At 42.0% G+C, this 14773-nt stretch overlaps 1 protein-coding gene across 4 annotated transcripts in view; it reads left to right on the forward strand.

Moving 5' to 3' along the window:
- Nucleotides 1-14773, forward strand: part of sgcd (sarcoglycan, delta (dystrophin-associated glycoprotein)) — a 428494-nt gene that overhangs the window by 266303 nt on the left and 147418 nt on the right. For all 4 annotated transcript variants that reach the window (XM_084940968.1, XM_084940967.1, XM_084940965.1 and 1 more), the window contains one exon: nucleotides 2020-2205. In XM_084940968.1, the coding sequence (XP_084797094.1) occupies nucleotides 2020-2205 (186 nt within the window). The remainder of the gene's footprint in view (nucleotides 1-2019; nucleotides 2206-14773) is intronic.

Here is a 14773-nt window from a genome sequence, read left to right on the forward strand (position 1 = left end):
CCACGAGGATAATAACCTTCAGCTTTTATGCACTTAAAACTAGTAAGAGTCACAGTTACACACACCCCTGTGTGTGTGTGTGTGTGTGTGTGTGTGTGTGTGTGTGTGTGTGTCACTTTAAATGCTATTTTAGAACAATCTCCGTTTGGATAGCTTTGCGCCTCGCTTGGCTTTTGTTTATTCTCACACAGCTTATTTCAAGCTTATCTATCAGCCTGGACGTTGCTAAGCTGCACCTCTTCAGCTCTCTGCATCTTCCCCTCACACAGAAATGAAAATCGGACCATACACAATGAGATTTCCCCATTTTTGCTGACTGGTGTTTTGGAGTCTCCTCTGTAGCTTTCAGCACTCTCTCACGGGGCCCTGTCTTGTGCCATTTGTTTCAGTTAGCAGGTAATGTGTGTGGTTGTCAAAAACAATTGGCTTGGGTGGTGTGAGGCACGCACTCCAAAGCGCGACCGACAGTAAATTGTATTTTTCCACAGAGTTATTAGGCCATTATTATGGCGCTAGAAGTGAACAATGCCTCCTCATCATCAAAGGCAGACAATTAGAATCATCATTAATCGCTGCTATCGGCACATCAATGGGGCAAGGGGTTATAATGGAGTTATAGACCACTTATGGGGTAATCAATCAATGCAATTGCTAACTAAACTCTCTTTCATTGTGCCAAGGACTGAGTGGCCAGTCAGTGACTCAAATGAGAGCTATTGGATAGGAGTATGTGAGAGGAATGTTTACGGCATGTTATTTGTAGTGATGTTCAGTTGTGTCCAATCTCTTATCTTAAAGTCATTTTCCTCTGTGGCTCTGCAGAGCTGCATCCAAGCAATCATAGTCAGCTCCATCCTGCAGCCCCAAGGGGCTACAATAATGGCTGAATACATAAAGGCCGGATTAGAGTAAATTGATGCTGTTATTGCTGTTCCACACCAGCACCAGTGGAACATTTAGCAGCTAAACAGGCAGACAGTTTTCTCAGGAGACGGTGAAGACCCAATAAGAGCTCAAAGACAAACGATGATTGGACCGTGATGAATAGAAATGTTGCTCTTTTGCCTGATGAATGCTGAAATATTTACCATTACTGTTTGAAAGATGTTGCGTCAGTGCGACCAAAACATGATGTTTTTGATGCCAGTGGTGCTGAAAAGGCTAATCCAACACTTCATTGGTTACTTCTTGCTGAGACTGGCTTCGAAAACTTCCATAAAGCTTGGTGGCATTCAGTGAGGTACATTTGGGTACAGTGAACTCATGTTCAAGAAACCAGTTTGAGATGATGTTTGATTTGTGACGTATTAACCTGGTGCAAACATCCTTTGTCTGATTTTGGTGAGCTTGTATGAACTGCACCCTCAGTTTCAGCTAACAGGGATGGTGTTCTGCTGCTGTAGCTCGTCTGCTTCAAGGCTTAAAATGTTGTTTCTGCAAAGATGCTCTTCTGCTCACCTTCATCGTGGTTATTTGAGTTACTGAATTCAAAATCGGAGATTAAACCTGAAGTTATCCAGCCAAGTCCTGCTTTATACTTTAGGCCTCTGGAAGAATCCTGTGTGAAGCCAAATGTCAGAAATGACTATTTTTTTTGCAGTTTGTGAAGCACATTTACCCACTGACTAAATACACAGTGCTTTTTTTAGGAGTGGGCCCTAAAACTGAGAGGGGAGTGGATTGCCCGTTTTGTACTTGTGATGTTTTATGTAGTTGGTTTTGTGCTGTTTGGTTTTATTTGCCTTTCACAGATCTGTGACTACTGCAGCTTTAATGCAGCTTTAACTACGCAGATGCCCTGTAATCATCTCTTCAGATGAAACGGCAGCCCACAGGGGACAAAAACACAGCATCATGACACTTATTTGCCTTATAAAAGCTATCCAAATAAACAATGTTGTCAGTGCGAACCGGGCTTTGAGCAAACCCCAGAGAAACAGTCTTGTTAGCAGTAAGCAACCCTAAGGTCAGCGTGCTGCCCTCGGCTATAATCCTTTCTTATTCTCTGTCTCCTCTCAGATGACCCAAGAACAGTGCACTCATAGGAACAATGTCCAGAGTTCAGAGAAACCACAAGTGTACAAAGTGGGAATATACGGCTGGAGGAAACGCTGCCTTTACTTCTTCGTCCTGCTGCTGATGATCCTGATCCTGATCAACTTGGCACTAACTATCTGGATCCTCAAAGTCATGAACTTCACCATAGTAAGTTGCACCTTTTCAGCATTTGCGTGCTGCTGGCGTTTCCTCACACGACCTTAAAATGCTCGTTTTACAGTCGTCACACTGCTTAGATTTCCTCCTTACATGTTAATGAAACGTCTACATCACATCTACGTCTTAACTTCCGCCATAACTGGGTCTCCATCTTAACCCTACACCACCACCTTCTACATAACCTGACGTGAACCTCCTGAGAAATATAAGTACACGTCGGGTCAGCGCGTACCACAGCGACCTGAATGGCGTGGAAGGTTGCGGTGTAGTGATAAAAGGAGTTTTGTAAGTTATGATGTAAAGCTCAAATCAACCTTTATGTTACATGAAATATGAAGCTAATGATGGCCCATTCAGAATCATTAGATACTGAGCCTTTGTCTTTGAGGTTCATCTCTGTAACCGCGCGACATTTAAACCTCTGCTTCACTCCGATGCTGTGCTTTTATTTATTATTTATTTATAACACATCAGGGCTCGCTTGTTCATAAGCTTCAGATGTGATAGCTTTTTAAATTTTCATGCAGTTGATTGCACTCTTTGTTGGTTGACTGCCTCTGCAGGTGGTTTGAGTGATGAGAGAAACGTCTCGGACTTATTTTGAAATTACATCTAATTTCTGAAACTGTCTTTATACGACCTCTCTGTATAACTCCATTTTCAGCTGCGGTCCTTTTTTCTTCTGCTCCTCCTTTGCAACTTGTCTCCATCTTGTAAAAAAACAATCACAAAACAATTTGTTCTCACCACACAGACTGCGTTTTGTCTAACTGAACCTGATCTAAAGGATAAAACCTGAACTGTAAAGCTGTCGCCCTCCTCCTCCTCCTCCCGGAGCTCCTCCATGCTACCACTACATCAAACAAAACAAACACTTGGAGCTCCGCTTTTTCACATATGAATAACTTTACCGGAGAATCACACAGCAGACTAATTTGCATCAAGATTGCTCTATTTTCTGTGCTAAGCAGGCACTGCCGGATTGTTTTCATACAGCACTTTCCACGGATCCCATTTGCTAAGCAATATTTTTATATATTTAACGTAGATGAGCTTTCACTCTGTTGCAGACATTTTGTGTCATTGTCTGCTACATATCCAAGTGGAAGTCTTTAACAACAGATCTGAACTGCTAATGTTATCTGAACCACAGGCCTGTTAGTATCCCAGCCTCCTTCATGGCAAAAAACCAGTTCATTTAGATTCAATTCAGTTTTGCTAGCATAGCAAAAAATCACCCCGACAGTCTCCTCAGTGCATTTTACATTGTGAGGTAAAGACCCTAACAATCACACAACCCCCTGTGAGCAAGCACCAGGTGACAGTGGGAAAGAAAACTCCCTTTTAACAGGAAGAAACCTCCTGTACGACCAGGCTCAGGGAGGGGCGGGGCCATGTGCCACGTGCAGTTAGGGGTGAGCGGAGGACGACAGGACAAGGACACACTGTGCAAGAGAGACAGAGATTATTAATAACCATTGCAGAGTGGTGTATAAACAGTGCATCATGGGAAGCCCACAGCAGCCCGGACCTACTGCAGCGTGAAAACGGGAGGATTCAGGGTTACCTGATCCTGCCCTAACGATATACTTTATTAAAAAGGAAAGTTTTAAACGTAGTGAGGGTGTCTGTCTCCTGAATCCAGACTGGCACCAGTGTTACCAGTGTAACCAGCAGCCATGCTCCCGTGCACAGCAGATCCTGTCTAACCTCTTTTATCGATTAACGCTTCAGATCTATTTTTGGCTTCATGATGCAAATTGTTAACATCGCTGGATGTCGGTCATTGCCGGTCCGACATTTATCCGCTTCACTGATGGGGGATTTCCCTTGTGTGTTAATGAGCATAATGTAAGCTTAGAGAAATTAAAACAGATAGCTGACTGTTCTAATCAAAGACCGAGCTGAGATCTGGCCCATGTTTGATGCAGGGTTTTCTTTTTGTGTCATTTTTCGCACAGTTCAAATCGCACCGGGAGCATTTCAGCAGTGGGCCGTTTAGTCAGCATGGGGTCTTTCATTCTGGAGCTTGACCGGATTCTCTTTGCATTTCTCTGTCTGACTTCCTGCCCTCCAGCGCTGCAAAGCTTGAAGTGGCTTCTGTGGAAAACAGACCGGACGCTGCTTTAAGTGGCACAGAGCAGAGAGCGACTCTGGGACGCTTGTGAAATGCGCTTCAGAGCGTTTGGTGGAATAAGGAACGAATATCAGCTCCATCTTCAGAGCTGTGAGGCGATGCAGTCGTGCCTGATGTGTGTTGCTGGGGTTAACTTATAGACAGTAATGATTCAGTACTCAGTAGCCTCTCAGTTTGATGCACCACTTAACTTGAGAGAGCACAGAAAGAGCAAGTAAGTATTTTATGCTGATGAATTAATGTGGGAGTACTCCCAGCCTGGGCTGTATGAGGCATCTTTCACTACTCAGTGATATTTTCTAATCCTTAACTACTTTGTGCTGCTCGTCGGCAGGTCCTGACTTAATCAGGGAGCATTCATGATAAAGCGGTCAGTGTACTCATTATCACATAATTCATGATATTCATGAATCATTTCTGATTTATCAATATAGATCCGTTTGTTCTCGTCATTATCTACAATCCTGAAATCCACTAAGAATCACTGGAAATACACCGCTCATTAATTATGGAGTAATGTATCGGCTCCTGAATCTTTTCGTTTAATGCATGATTGAATACTCATGTTTACACTGGTTTGTTTGTTTCAGTGCTCACAAACCCTGGAAATCCTCACTCACTAGTTTTTGTACCAAAAACACGAAACATAAAGAGCTTACATGATCGCTGTGATCACTAACACCTACAGCAGCACAGCCGTCATCGTGATCGACCAAAACAACACGAATGTGCTGCGTTTGTGCACTTTTATCTGCAACTGACACTCGAAGAACACGTCTCAACCGAATGGTGTCGCAGCTGAAGCTGAACAGCAGGATCGCAACATGTTTGCAGATGATGCAGTGGTTGTTGGTTTGCTCACAGAAGATGAAACACGACGTTGTGCACATCCAAGTGAGTTTTTTAGTTGTGAAATACGGCAACAATTCCACTTTATTTCACCTGGAGGCCGCAGCAGTCGATGGCCTGCTCCCTGCCTATCATTCATTCGTACTCTCTGTGTTATTGCCTGGTATCGTGCGCTGCCCATTGATAGAACAAGTACAATAAGAATGTTCACATATCCGGTAAGACTGCAAGTCAACAACAAGACGGTCAACACAGCTTTGATCTGAGTGGCGGAGAAAGGCTTTTATTGTCTTGAAGAACATTGCAGTTAACTGTATGGAGTGTCTTTCATTGTGATGTGTTTTCTGTTTTGTATTTATCTGAGAGTTTCCACAGAGGAGAGTTTCTTGACGGATAATAACTCACTTATGTAATCATAAATCGCTTACGCTGAAGAAGAGCTTCTTGCTCACAGCTGTCAGCCTGATAAACTCTGGACACTAACAGCCACACACAAAGATGAGATGAAACGGGTAAGATTTCATTTATTTATTTTTATAGGTTATCATGCAATTATTTTACATTTCACCAGACTGGGCTGTGTGAGGTCCACCAGCTCTGCTGTCTTTCTGCAGTCGATCCTAGAATCTAAATTTGATATCGAAAAGGAAAATACTGGAGACCATTTTCAAAACATGACATACAATAAAATCAGTAAGTTAAAAAGGGCAAAAACACTAAAAAGACAATGTTTTTGGCCATTTTTCAGCAGGTATATCATGGTTCTGATGACTTCTGGTGGTGCTTTACTTTCACTGCTGATCAGACAGAGTTGGTGAGGTAGGCTGCCACTGCTTCTGTCCAGGTGATTCTTGACTTTTATCAGCTTCAGTCTTGGACTTGAAGAGATTGAAATTTGCCGTCTCACCTGTTTTATCATCAGCAAATACAACAAATCAAATTTAGACTTTTTGTTTTTATAGCAAAGACTTTACAAAAGGCTTTTATATTAAAAAAAAAACCATCATCATCAAAGCAACAAACTAAAAGGTTCTGTTGAAGATGTGTAATCTACTGTATGTGCTCATGCGCATCTTTAATCCCACTGCCCCAAACTATTTGACAGTTCATGTTTTTTATACATCACAAATTGTGTGCGTAATAAAAAATGTTAAACTGATCCTTATACAGCCCGGCTCATCCAAATCAACCGCGTTGCTCTCTCTAAGACTCTGAGATGAGCTTTAAGTGCCTCAGACTCTTCCTCTTTCCCTCACTGCTTCTCTCCCATTTATTTCTCCTTGCTGTTGTCGTCTGTCTCCCTGCTTAGTAATCCACTGTCCCTGTGACGAGTCAGATGCAACAGAGTACAAGACACATTTTCAGTACGCTGCACATAGAAACATGTGCGCGCACAACACATGGCCGCTGCTGTGAATAAAACATGAAGTCTGCTTCACAGCGGGGCTTTAATATGAGATCTACATAAATCAGAAAGCAGTTTCTCTGAAGCTGAGCCGTATGTTCTGACAGAGAGCTGCACAGGGAATGTTAGAATGTTTTTAATGCGTCACCCTGCTGAGTATAGAATAAGGAAATCATTTGAAATGTGGTAGATGGTTTTCAAAAGGGAAGGACTTAAAGTCGCAGCAAACCAAGGAAAGACACGTCTGCTTCTACCTCCAGCTCCAATCTGCAAGTCCCTCTGACAGAGGTGGACCCCACAACAAATTAAACATTAATTATTATTTTTATTAGAACTATATTTCACCTGACGTTCCATGTGCCAATGTAGGTTCTCCTGGTCGAAAGAAGAATTGGTTTGGTGGCTTCCTTTCGGCTTTCACCACCTACGGTCATTCAGGAAGTTAGTCTCTGTTTTTCTTTTTAGCATTTCTGTAGCAGTTGAGCTTTTTCTGGGGTGGGGTTAACCCCACGTCCTACCCTCCTCTTTTTTTAAATCTGGGTTTGGGACTGGCAGTGGCGGAAAAGATGGTGCTGGGTAGGGCGCGCTCTATGCAAACCACCAACCAACATCACCAGGCAGGGAGAGGAAAGCAAAAGAGAGAAACACCTGGTGACGGACCTCGAGGCAGAAGCACAAAAGATGGGCTACACCTGGACTAGAAAAAATGGTCCAGGACAAATCTCTGGAGATCTGCCTTTGGTGGCCCACACCCTCGGACGGGCAGTATTAGTAGTAGTACTATATTGAACCACCTAACATGCTTTTCAGGTGCAGCTTGCAGCCCTGTCTCAGTATTTATTTGGTCCAGGACACCAAAGCTAAGCGGCTAACAAAAGCTAGCCAGTGCTCACAGTTCAGCCCTGTTCTTACTTTCTTTTACTCTCGTCCAGCGAAGTCCAGAAAACAATTCATACAAAAATATAAAGACTTGTGTGAAAAGGCTCTTGCATATATGGCAGAGCTGCTGACACCTTATTTACTATTTATTTATTTATTCATCATTATTATGATTATTATTGAAATTAAATATACAAAAGTCAGATGAAGGAGAGGAGTATGGCTGGATGGGGAGAAGGAGGTTTGTATTTTGCAAATTCAAAGTTTTCTTTTTCTCGGACAGAATGCATAATTTATTTTAAGAAAGTTAACCTAGTTTTTCACTATAAAGAGTGTGGTCAGAACAAAAAATATCCAACACTGGTTTATGTTTTACAACCTTTTCACAGTAAAGAAACAGGCTGGTCTAGAAACTTTAAGAAATATCTTTAAAATAAAAAACAGCACAAACGTTTGACATAAATTGTGTTTGATTTGAAGACGGTGGGGGTCCAAGACACTCAAACACTTGTTTATCTTTACAAAGTATTTTCAATTTTAACAGACTGCAAGTTTGGAAACATAACCAAATAAGTAACTATTTTAACTGCTAAACCAAAGTGTTATATGCGGACCAAGATGTTCCTGAGCTGGTCGGCACTATTTTGGATTCTCCCGACGCTCGTCTACCATCCTACGGCTGGACTGCTCCGCTATACAGCCGCTGAGCTCCTGCGCCTTCGCGGGCAGCTATCGCTCCCGTCGCCGGCGGAGCTCCACTACCACCCGGGCATCACTTTCCAGCCTCGCCGGAGATACATCCATCGTGGGTCCCGCAGGATTTTCCATAACTCCAATGGAACTAAATCGTTCTGGTCTGCTACTCGCCGCCCTCGCAGGAACCCTGATCGGGCTGTCAACCATCGATCTCTAGCCCACCTGCCTAGGGCGCCCACCGCGATTAGCAAAAAAGAAGATACTCCACTCAACTTCGGTCTTCTAAACATTCGTTCATTGACAAGTAAGGGACCTCTCATCCAAGACCTCCTATCTGACCGTAAGTTTGACTTTTTCTGCTTAACTGAAACCTGGCAACAACCTGATGACTTTTCTCAGTTAAACGAATCTGCTCCTCTGGGGTTTGTTTACTTTTCTAAACCCCGCTGCTCAGGTCGTGGGGGTGGTCTCGCGATCCTTTTTCGCCAGCACTTGAAAGTCCTGCCAGTTAATGTTGATACCTTTAGTTCTCTAGAGGTCCTTGCATGTGAGCTGACTGGACCCATTCCCACCATCATAGCTACTGTATACCGCCCCCCCAAACCTAACCCTGTCTTCCTCAGTGACTTTGCTAATCTACTAACCCATCTTTCATCTCTCTCCCCAAATGTGATCTTGGTGGGAGATTTCAACATTCACATGGACAATAATGACCTTCTGCTCACCAGAGACTTTTCCTCCTGTCTCGAAGGCTCTGAATTTAAACAATTTATCGACTTTCCCACTCACTCTAAAGGACACACCCTGGACTTGGTCTGCTGTTCTGGTCTTACTCCCTCGAATCTTTCTGCTACTGAAATCCCCATAACTGACCACTTCCTCCTTTCATTTAATCTCACTCTCTGCTGCTCTTCTACCAAGCCAACCCGTCTCATCTCGTTCCGCAACATCAAGAACATTGATATGGACATTCTCACTACCAGTTTGGACAATGTTCAGATTCCGGACTTCTATTCTACTCCTGATGATTTGTTGTTATATTATAATAATTGTCTACGCACTGTCCTTGATTCTCTGGCTCCTGTAAAAACCCACTCTGTTTCCTTCGCTCGCTCTGCTCCCTGGTTTACCTCTGACCTCCGAGCTCTGAAGGCCAAAGCTCGGCAGCTAGAGCGTAAATATAAGAAATCTGGTTTAACTGTTGATTCAGAAATCTATAAATACCACGTACTTCAGTATAAAGACTCCATTAACAAGGCCAAACAAAGCTTCTACTCTGGTATTATCAGTTCTTATGAGGGTAATGCAAGGACTCTGTTTTCAGTTTTCAACAAACTAATTCAACCCCCCAACGCTTTACCACCGCACTTCTATTCCTCTGAAACCTGCAACTCCTTGATGCTGTTCTGGACTACGAAAATCAATAACATCCACCAGCAACTCAGATCAAATGTTGTGTCTACGCCCTCTCCAGAACCTTTTCTCCTTTTTGAGCCGTTTTCCACTTTTCATCTTCCTGATTTATCTGATATTTCCGAGTTAATATGTAAATCAAAGCCTGCCACATGTCATCTTGACCCCATGCCCACGGGGCTTGTGAAATCCTGCCTCTCTTCTTTACTCCCACTCATTTCTGCTATCATTCACTCTTCTCTCACCACCGGTATCGTTCCCTCCTTATTGAAGACTGCTCTAGTCACTCCTATACTGAAAAAACCTTCTTTAGATCCTAACAACTTTAACAACCTCCGTCCGATTTCCAATCTACCCTTCATTTCTAAGATACTTGAAAAAGTGGTTGCAGCTCAACTTCATTTACACCTGGTTAATAATAACATCTACGAGAGATTTCAATCTGGTTTTCGCTCATGTCACAGTACAGAAACTGCTCTACTTAAAGTCACTAACGATCTTCTAATCGGAGCTGACTCTGGTCTTCTCACCATCCTCATCCTTTTAGATCTGAGCTCAGCCTTTGACACCATTTCTCACTCTGTCCTTCTAAGCAGACTTTCCTCTCTCGGCATCTCTGACATACCCCTCGCCTGGTTTCAATCATATCTCCTCGACCGCTCCCAGTTTATTCAACTAAGATCATTCCGCTCTCGTCTATTCCCCGTCACCTCTGGTGTACCCCAAGGCTCAGTTTTAGGCCCTCTTCTCTTTATAATATACATCCTCCCTCTAGGTACCATCTTCCGCAAATTTGATCTTCAGTTTCACTGTTTTGCTGATGACACCCAGTTATATCTCTCTTGCAAACCTGATTCCTCCCTCCCACCTTCTTCCCTTACAGAATGTCTATCCGAGTTAAAATCCTGGTTTACCTCTAATTTTCTAAAGCTCAATGAGGATAAAACTGAGATCCTCCTTATTGGCACCAAATCCAACCTTTTGAAGGCAAACCATTTCTCACTCACCATCGATAACTCCACAGTTTTCCCTTCTCCTCAGGTTAAGAGCCTTGGTGTCATCCTAGACAGTTCACTTTCCTATAAATCTCACATCAATAATCTCACCCGTTCTGCCTACTTCCATCTACGTAACATTAACAGATTGCTTCCTTCTCTTTCCACCCAGTCTACGTCCATTCTTGTACATAGTCTTGTTACCTCCCGTATTGACTACTGCAATTCTCTTCTGCATGGTCTCCCCCAAAAATCCCTTCATAAGCTTCAACTGGTTCAGAACTCTGCTGCTCGCATTATCACCAGAACCCCCTCCTACCAGCACATCACCCCTGTTCTTCAGGAACTTCACTGGCTCCCTGTGAAATTCCGGATAATTTTCAAACTTCTTCTGCTCACCTTCAAGGCCATTCATAACCTCGCTCCTTCTTACCTTTCTGACCTGTTAACCACCACTTGTTCTGCCCGTTCACTTCGTTCTTCTTCTATCCAGCTTACTGTACCTTCCTTCCGCCTCACCACCATGGGAAGCAGAGCTTTCAGCTGCTCTGCTCCCAGGCTGTGGAACTCTCTGCCCCCTGAAATAAGAAATATTGGTTCTCTCCCCCAGTTTAAATCCCAACTCAAAACTCATCTGTTCAAATCTGCATATTCACTGTGAATCCACTGTTTGTTCATTTTATCTTGTGCTTTTATTTTATTGTTCTTATTCTGCCATTGTTTTACTAAGTGTTTTATCCTATTGTAAAGTGTCCTTGGGTGACTTGAAAGGCGCTCATAAATAAAATTTATTATTATTATTATTATTATTATTATTATTATTATTATTATATTACATGTTTTAACAAAAAAACGTTATTTAATTAAACACTAAACTGCACTGGGTTCTTTCTCCCGTATACGAGGATCAGAGTTCTTCAAAGGTCAGCATTTACACAAATCTGAATTCAAACCTGATCTCTCCTCATCAAAGGTAATTAAAGACGTCGTAGGGACGCCACGTCCGGCACAGCGTCTGCTGTTTAATCCAGAGTCAAATTATCACTTTTAATTCTTACATTTTTTTATCAAATCAATGAATGTATTCAAATTAGCTGTGCTGAGGATTAGAATGAGCAGGAACAGGAGGTTTAGTGTAAATGTTTCATTTCTGCGTAACTCCGTCACTTCCAGACTGCAATAATAGAAACGTGTGAATAATGAATATGGACAAGCAGTGGACATGAGGGAGAGGGATGCTTGTGTGTGCAGGAGGCTCTGAGGTTACTTAAAAATGCACAGCGAGCGCCCCTTAATCAAAGTTTAACCTTTGTCGTACTGTGCATGCCAAAATTTGGCACTAAATGTTTGTACACTTGAGCTTTTCTTTTTTAATAATATTAATGTGAATTTTATATTGGCACTTAGTGACCCTGCATAAATGTCTCATAGCAAAACATCAAATCCTCCTAAATTTAGCCTTAATGCCCTTCACTCTTACAAAAAATGGCTGTAGATAGTTTTGTCAGACAGGGCGTCTCTTGTTGTTGTTGCCTGGATGGTCTTTAAACAACCTCCTTCCAACAGCACCCTGCATGTATGATTGTTAAGAGTTATAGGCCTGGCGTCAGTGGCGACCAGTCGTTTGCTACACTGCAGGTGGATATTTCTTACTTTTAAGGTGGAATTGCCAGAGATCTCTTTAAAAAAAATTTTGAAATTGCACTTTTTGTAGTTTTGCCTCTGTGCACCAGCACAGTGACTTTTAAATCAAATCATACTCGACATGTAATCAGAGTGCAGAGTTTCAGCATGACCACAATTACTGCAACAGTGTCCGGTGAAATTGTTGCTTCTAAGACGAGAACCTGATCTGTGACCACATTCTATCAACTCCAGTCTCGAAAGCAACTCATGGGGATAAGATTGCAGTTAGACCGAGTCCGTTTGCTATCAGACTGAAATGGTTTCAAGGGGATAATTACAAGTAATCTGTTTGTAATAACACCGTGAAAATCACAAAACGGTTGCTGCCGTCTACAGTCAAGGCTTTACCTCACAGACCTGAAATGGCAAAAACCACAAAATATAACAACTGCAAAATAGAATAAGGGCAGCCTTGCTTTGATATAGAAATAGAACTTAAATAGAATCATTTGGCAACCAGTTGAGTCAGATGAGTTGCAGAATGACTCAAATCGATTGTTAGACGTTGTTTATAGATTAGATTAGACAACGAGTGCTTGCAAACCACTGAGTGAGTGAACTTTGTCCAAGCCAGACTGTGATCACTTCCCACCAGGTGACCTGTGCAGAGGTCGGCCACAGGTTGGGAATGTTGCATGTGCAACCTTTAGACAACAAATTGAGCACTGCAACTGCCTGCAAGTCATATGCAAAAGAATTCGGTGCAACCACTCATTTTTTTCCCTAGCTTCAGACAGTTATTGACAGAAAAGTAGTATTAAAATATTAAAGTATTAAAAACAATCCACATATTTAAAATTCTGGTATTCCCTCCGGTTCCTTTTCAGACTCTGAAAATGGGGAACTATGTTTAAAAAATGGTTATCAAAAGTTCCTAAACAGTTAATGGGTTCTTGTGTTAAAACACATCTTGACTGTTTGATCTCAATCCTCTGTGGTGGCCTACCGAGGCAAAAATACAGAAATTGCATAACATCCAAATGCTTTTGGACCTGACTGCAGGAGTGTATTTTTCCTCCATGGAGAGATTCACTAATGATCTTCTTTGATATATTTCACCAACTTAGATTTCATCAGCCTGTTGTACCAGACAAACAGTTCAAATCTTTCAGGGGGAACAAACATCAGTGAAGTGTACCGTGACCTAGTACAAACATGTAGTTTCTTATGGTGTCCTGAATGTTTTCTAATGAAATTTTGCAGCTCAAACACATCCCACAAATGCTGTGTTTTTAAAAAAACAACAACAAAAAAAAAAACAACAACAACATATAGTTGGGTGCTAAATTCTTTCAGATGAACTTCAAACAGAATTTCTTTTGTGGAAAAAGTGCATCAATGCATCAGATCCACTTGATGCAGCTGCTGGTTGTTAGAGCAGAAACACATGAGGTCACACATATTGCTGCATGACATTTTCCCCATCTGAGGAAATGCTCTCCTCGGTATTCTGAGCTATTATGAAAATGTGTGTAAAGTTCAATTTGAGAGCTCCATGCTCTACAAATGGCCCCTTTGAAGTCATGCATTAGTGCAGGTCAGCAGATTATCAATTGATGCAATTGGAAAACACTGTTGAGTTCACACAAGCAAGCAAAGATACACCAATGCGATTAAATTATTTGTGCACCATGGAGTGTAAAAATGATGTGCGTGGAAACGAATGGAAATGTTTACATAAGACGTTTGGTTGGGTTCGAGCACTCTCCTCCAGCCGAGAGGCTTCAGATCAGAAAGTGACAAGTTTGGAGCGACTTTCACTTTTTACTAATGTCGCTGCATCACATGCACAGCTTTGGCTAAGCATTAATGCCCTGCTTGTTGACGTTAGGAAGGATGCTCCAGTGGCCTTAGGAACAGAGATCTGATCATAGAATCCAGCTGCTCCTGTACAATAATGTTAATGCTTGCTGTGCTGAAACTTTGATGTCATCGTAGCTGCTTCACCCGCTGTGTTAGTTCAGGGATGCTGTAAGAGCTGACATGCTTCTGAAAAATATCACCTGATTATTAAGAATAAATTATAATTAAGGTTTAAAAAAAGACTCGTCCGTCATAATGTTGAAATAAAATGGTTTTATTGGGAAATGTTTCTTCTTCCACCTTGCTGTTCAGTCACATATAGACTTCCCACTGAAGAGTTGATCCACTTTAACTCCTGCCTTTATTAAGATTTTCATTATCATTCTAGTAAAAGTCATCAATGATAAGCAAAAATCCAGCAATCCAGCAAAATGAAGAAGTGACCCCATCCAGACTGAGATATGCATTTACATGCATCGCCTGTCAGTTATGTTGTTTCCATGAATGATCTGATGCTTTGAAATCTAAGTTGGCGTTAGGAAGGATGGTCCAGTGTCTCCTTTGCTAAAGGAGATAATAAAGGAAGCATTTAGGAACCTTTCCTAAACATTTAGAGAGTTTGACCTGGGTAAGAATCTACTTTCGTTTTTCCATCAGTACTGAAGAATATCTTTACCACTGGATCATTTTGTC

This window comes from Perissodus microlepis, chromosome 10 (genome assembly GCF_051167445.1).
Source record: "Perissodus microlepis isolate ML-2025 ecotype Zambia chromosome 10, ASM5116744v1, whole genome shotgun sequence".
NCBI lineage: Eukaryota > Metazoa > Chordata > Actinopteri > Cichliformes > Cichlidae > Perissodus > Perissodus microlepis.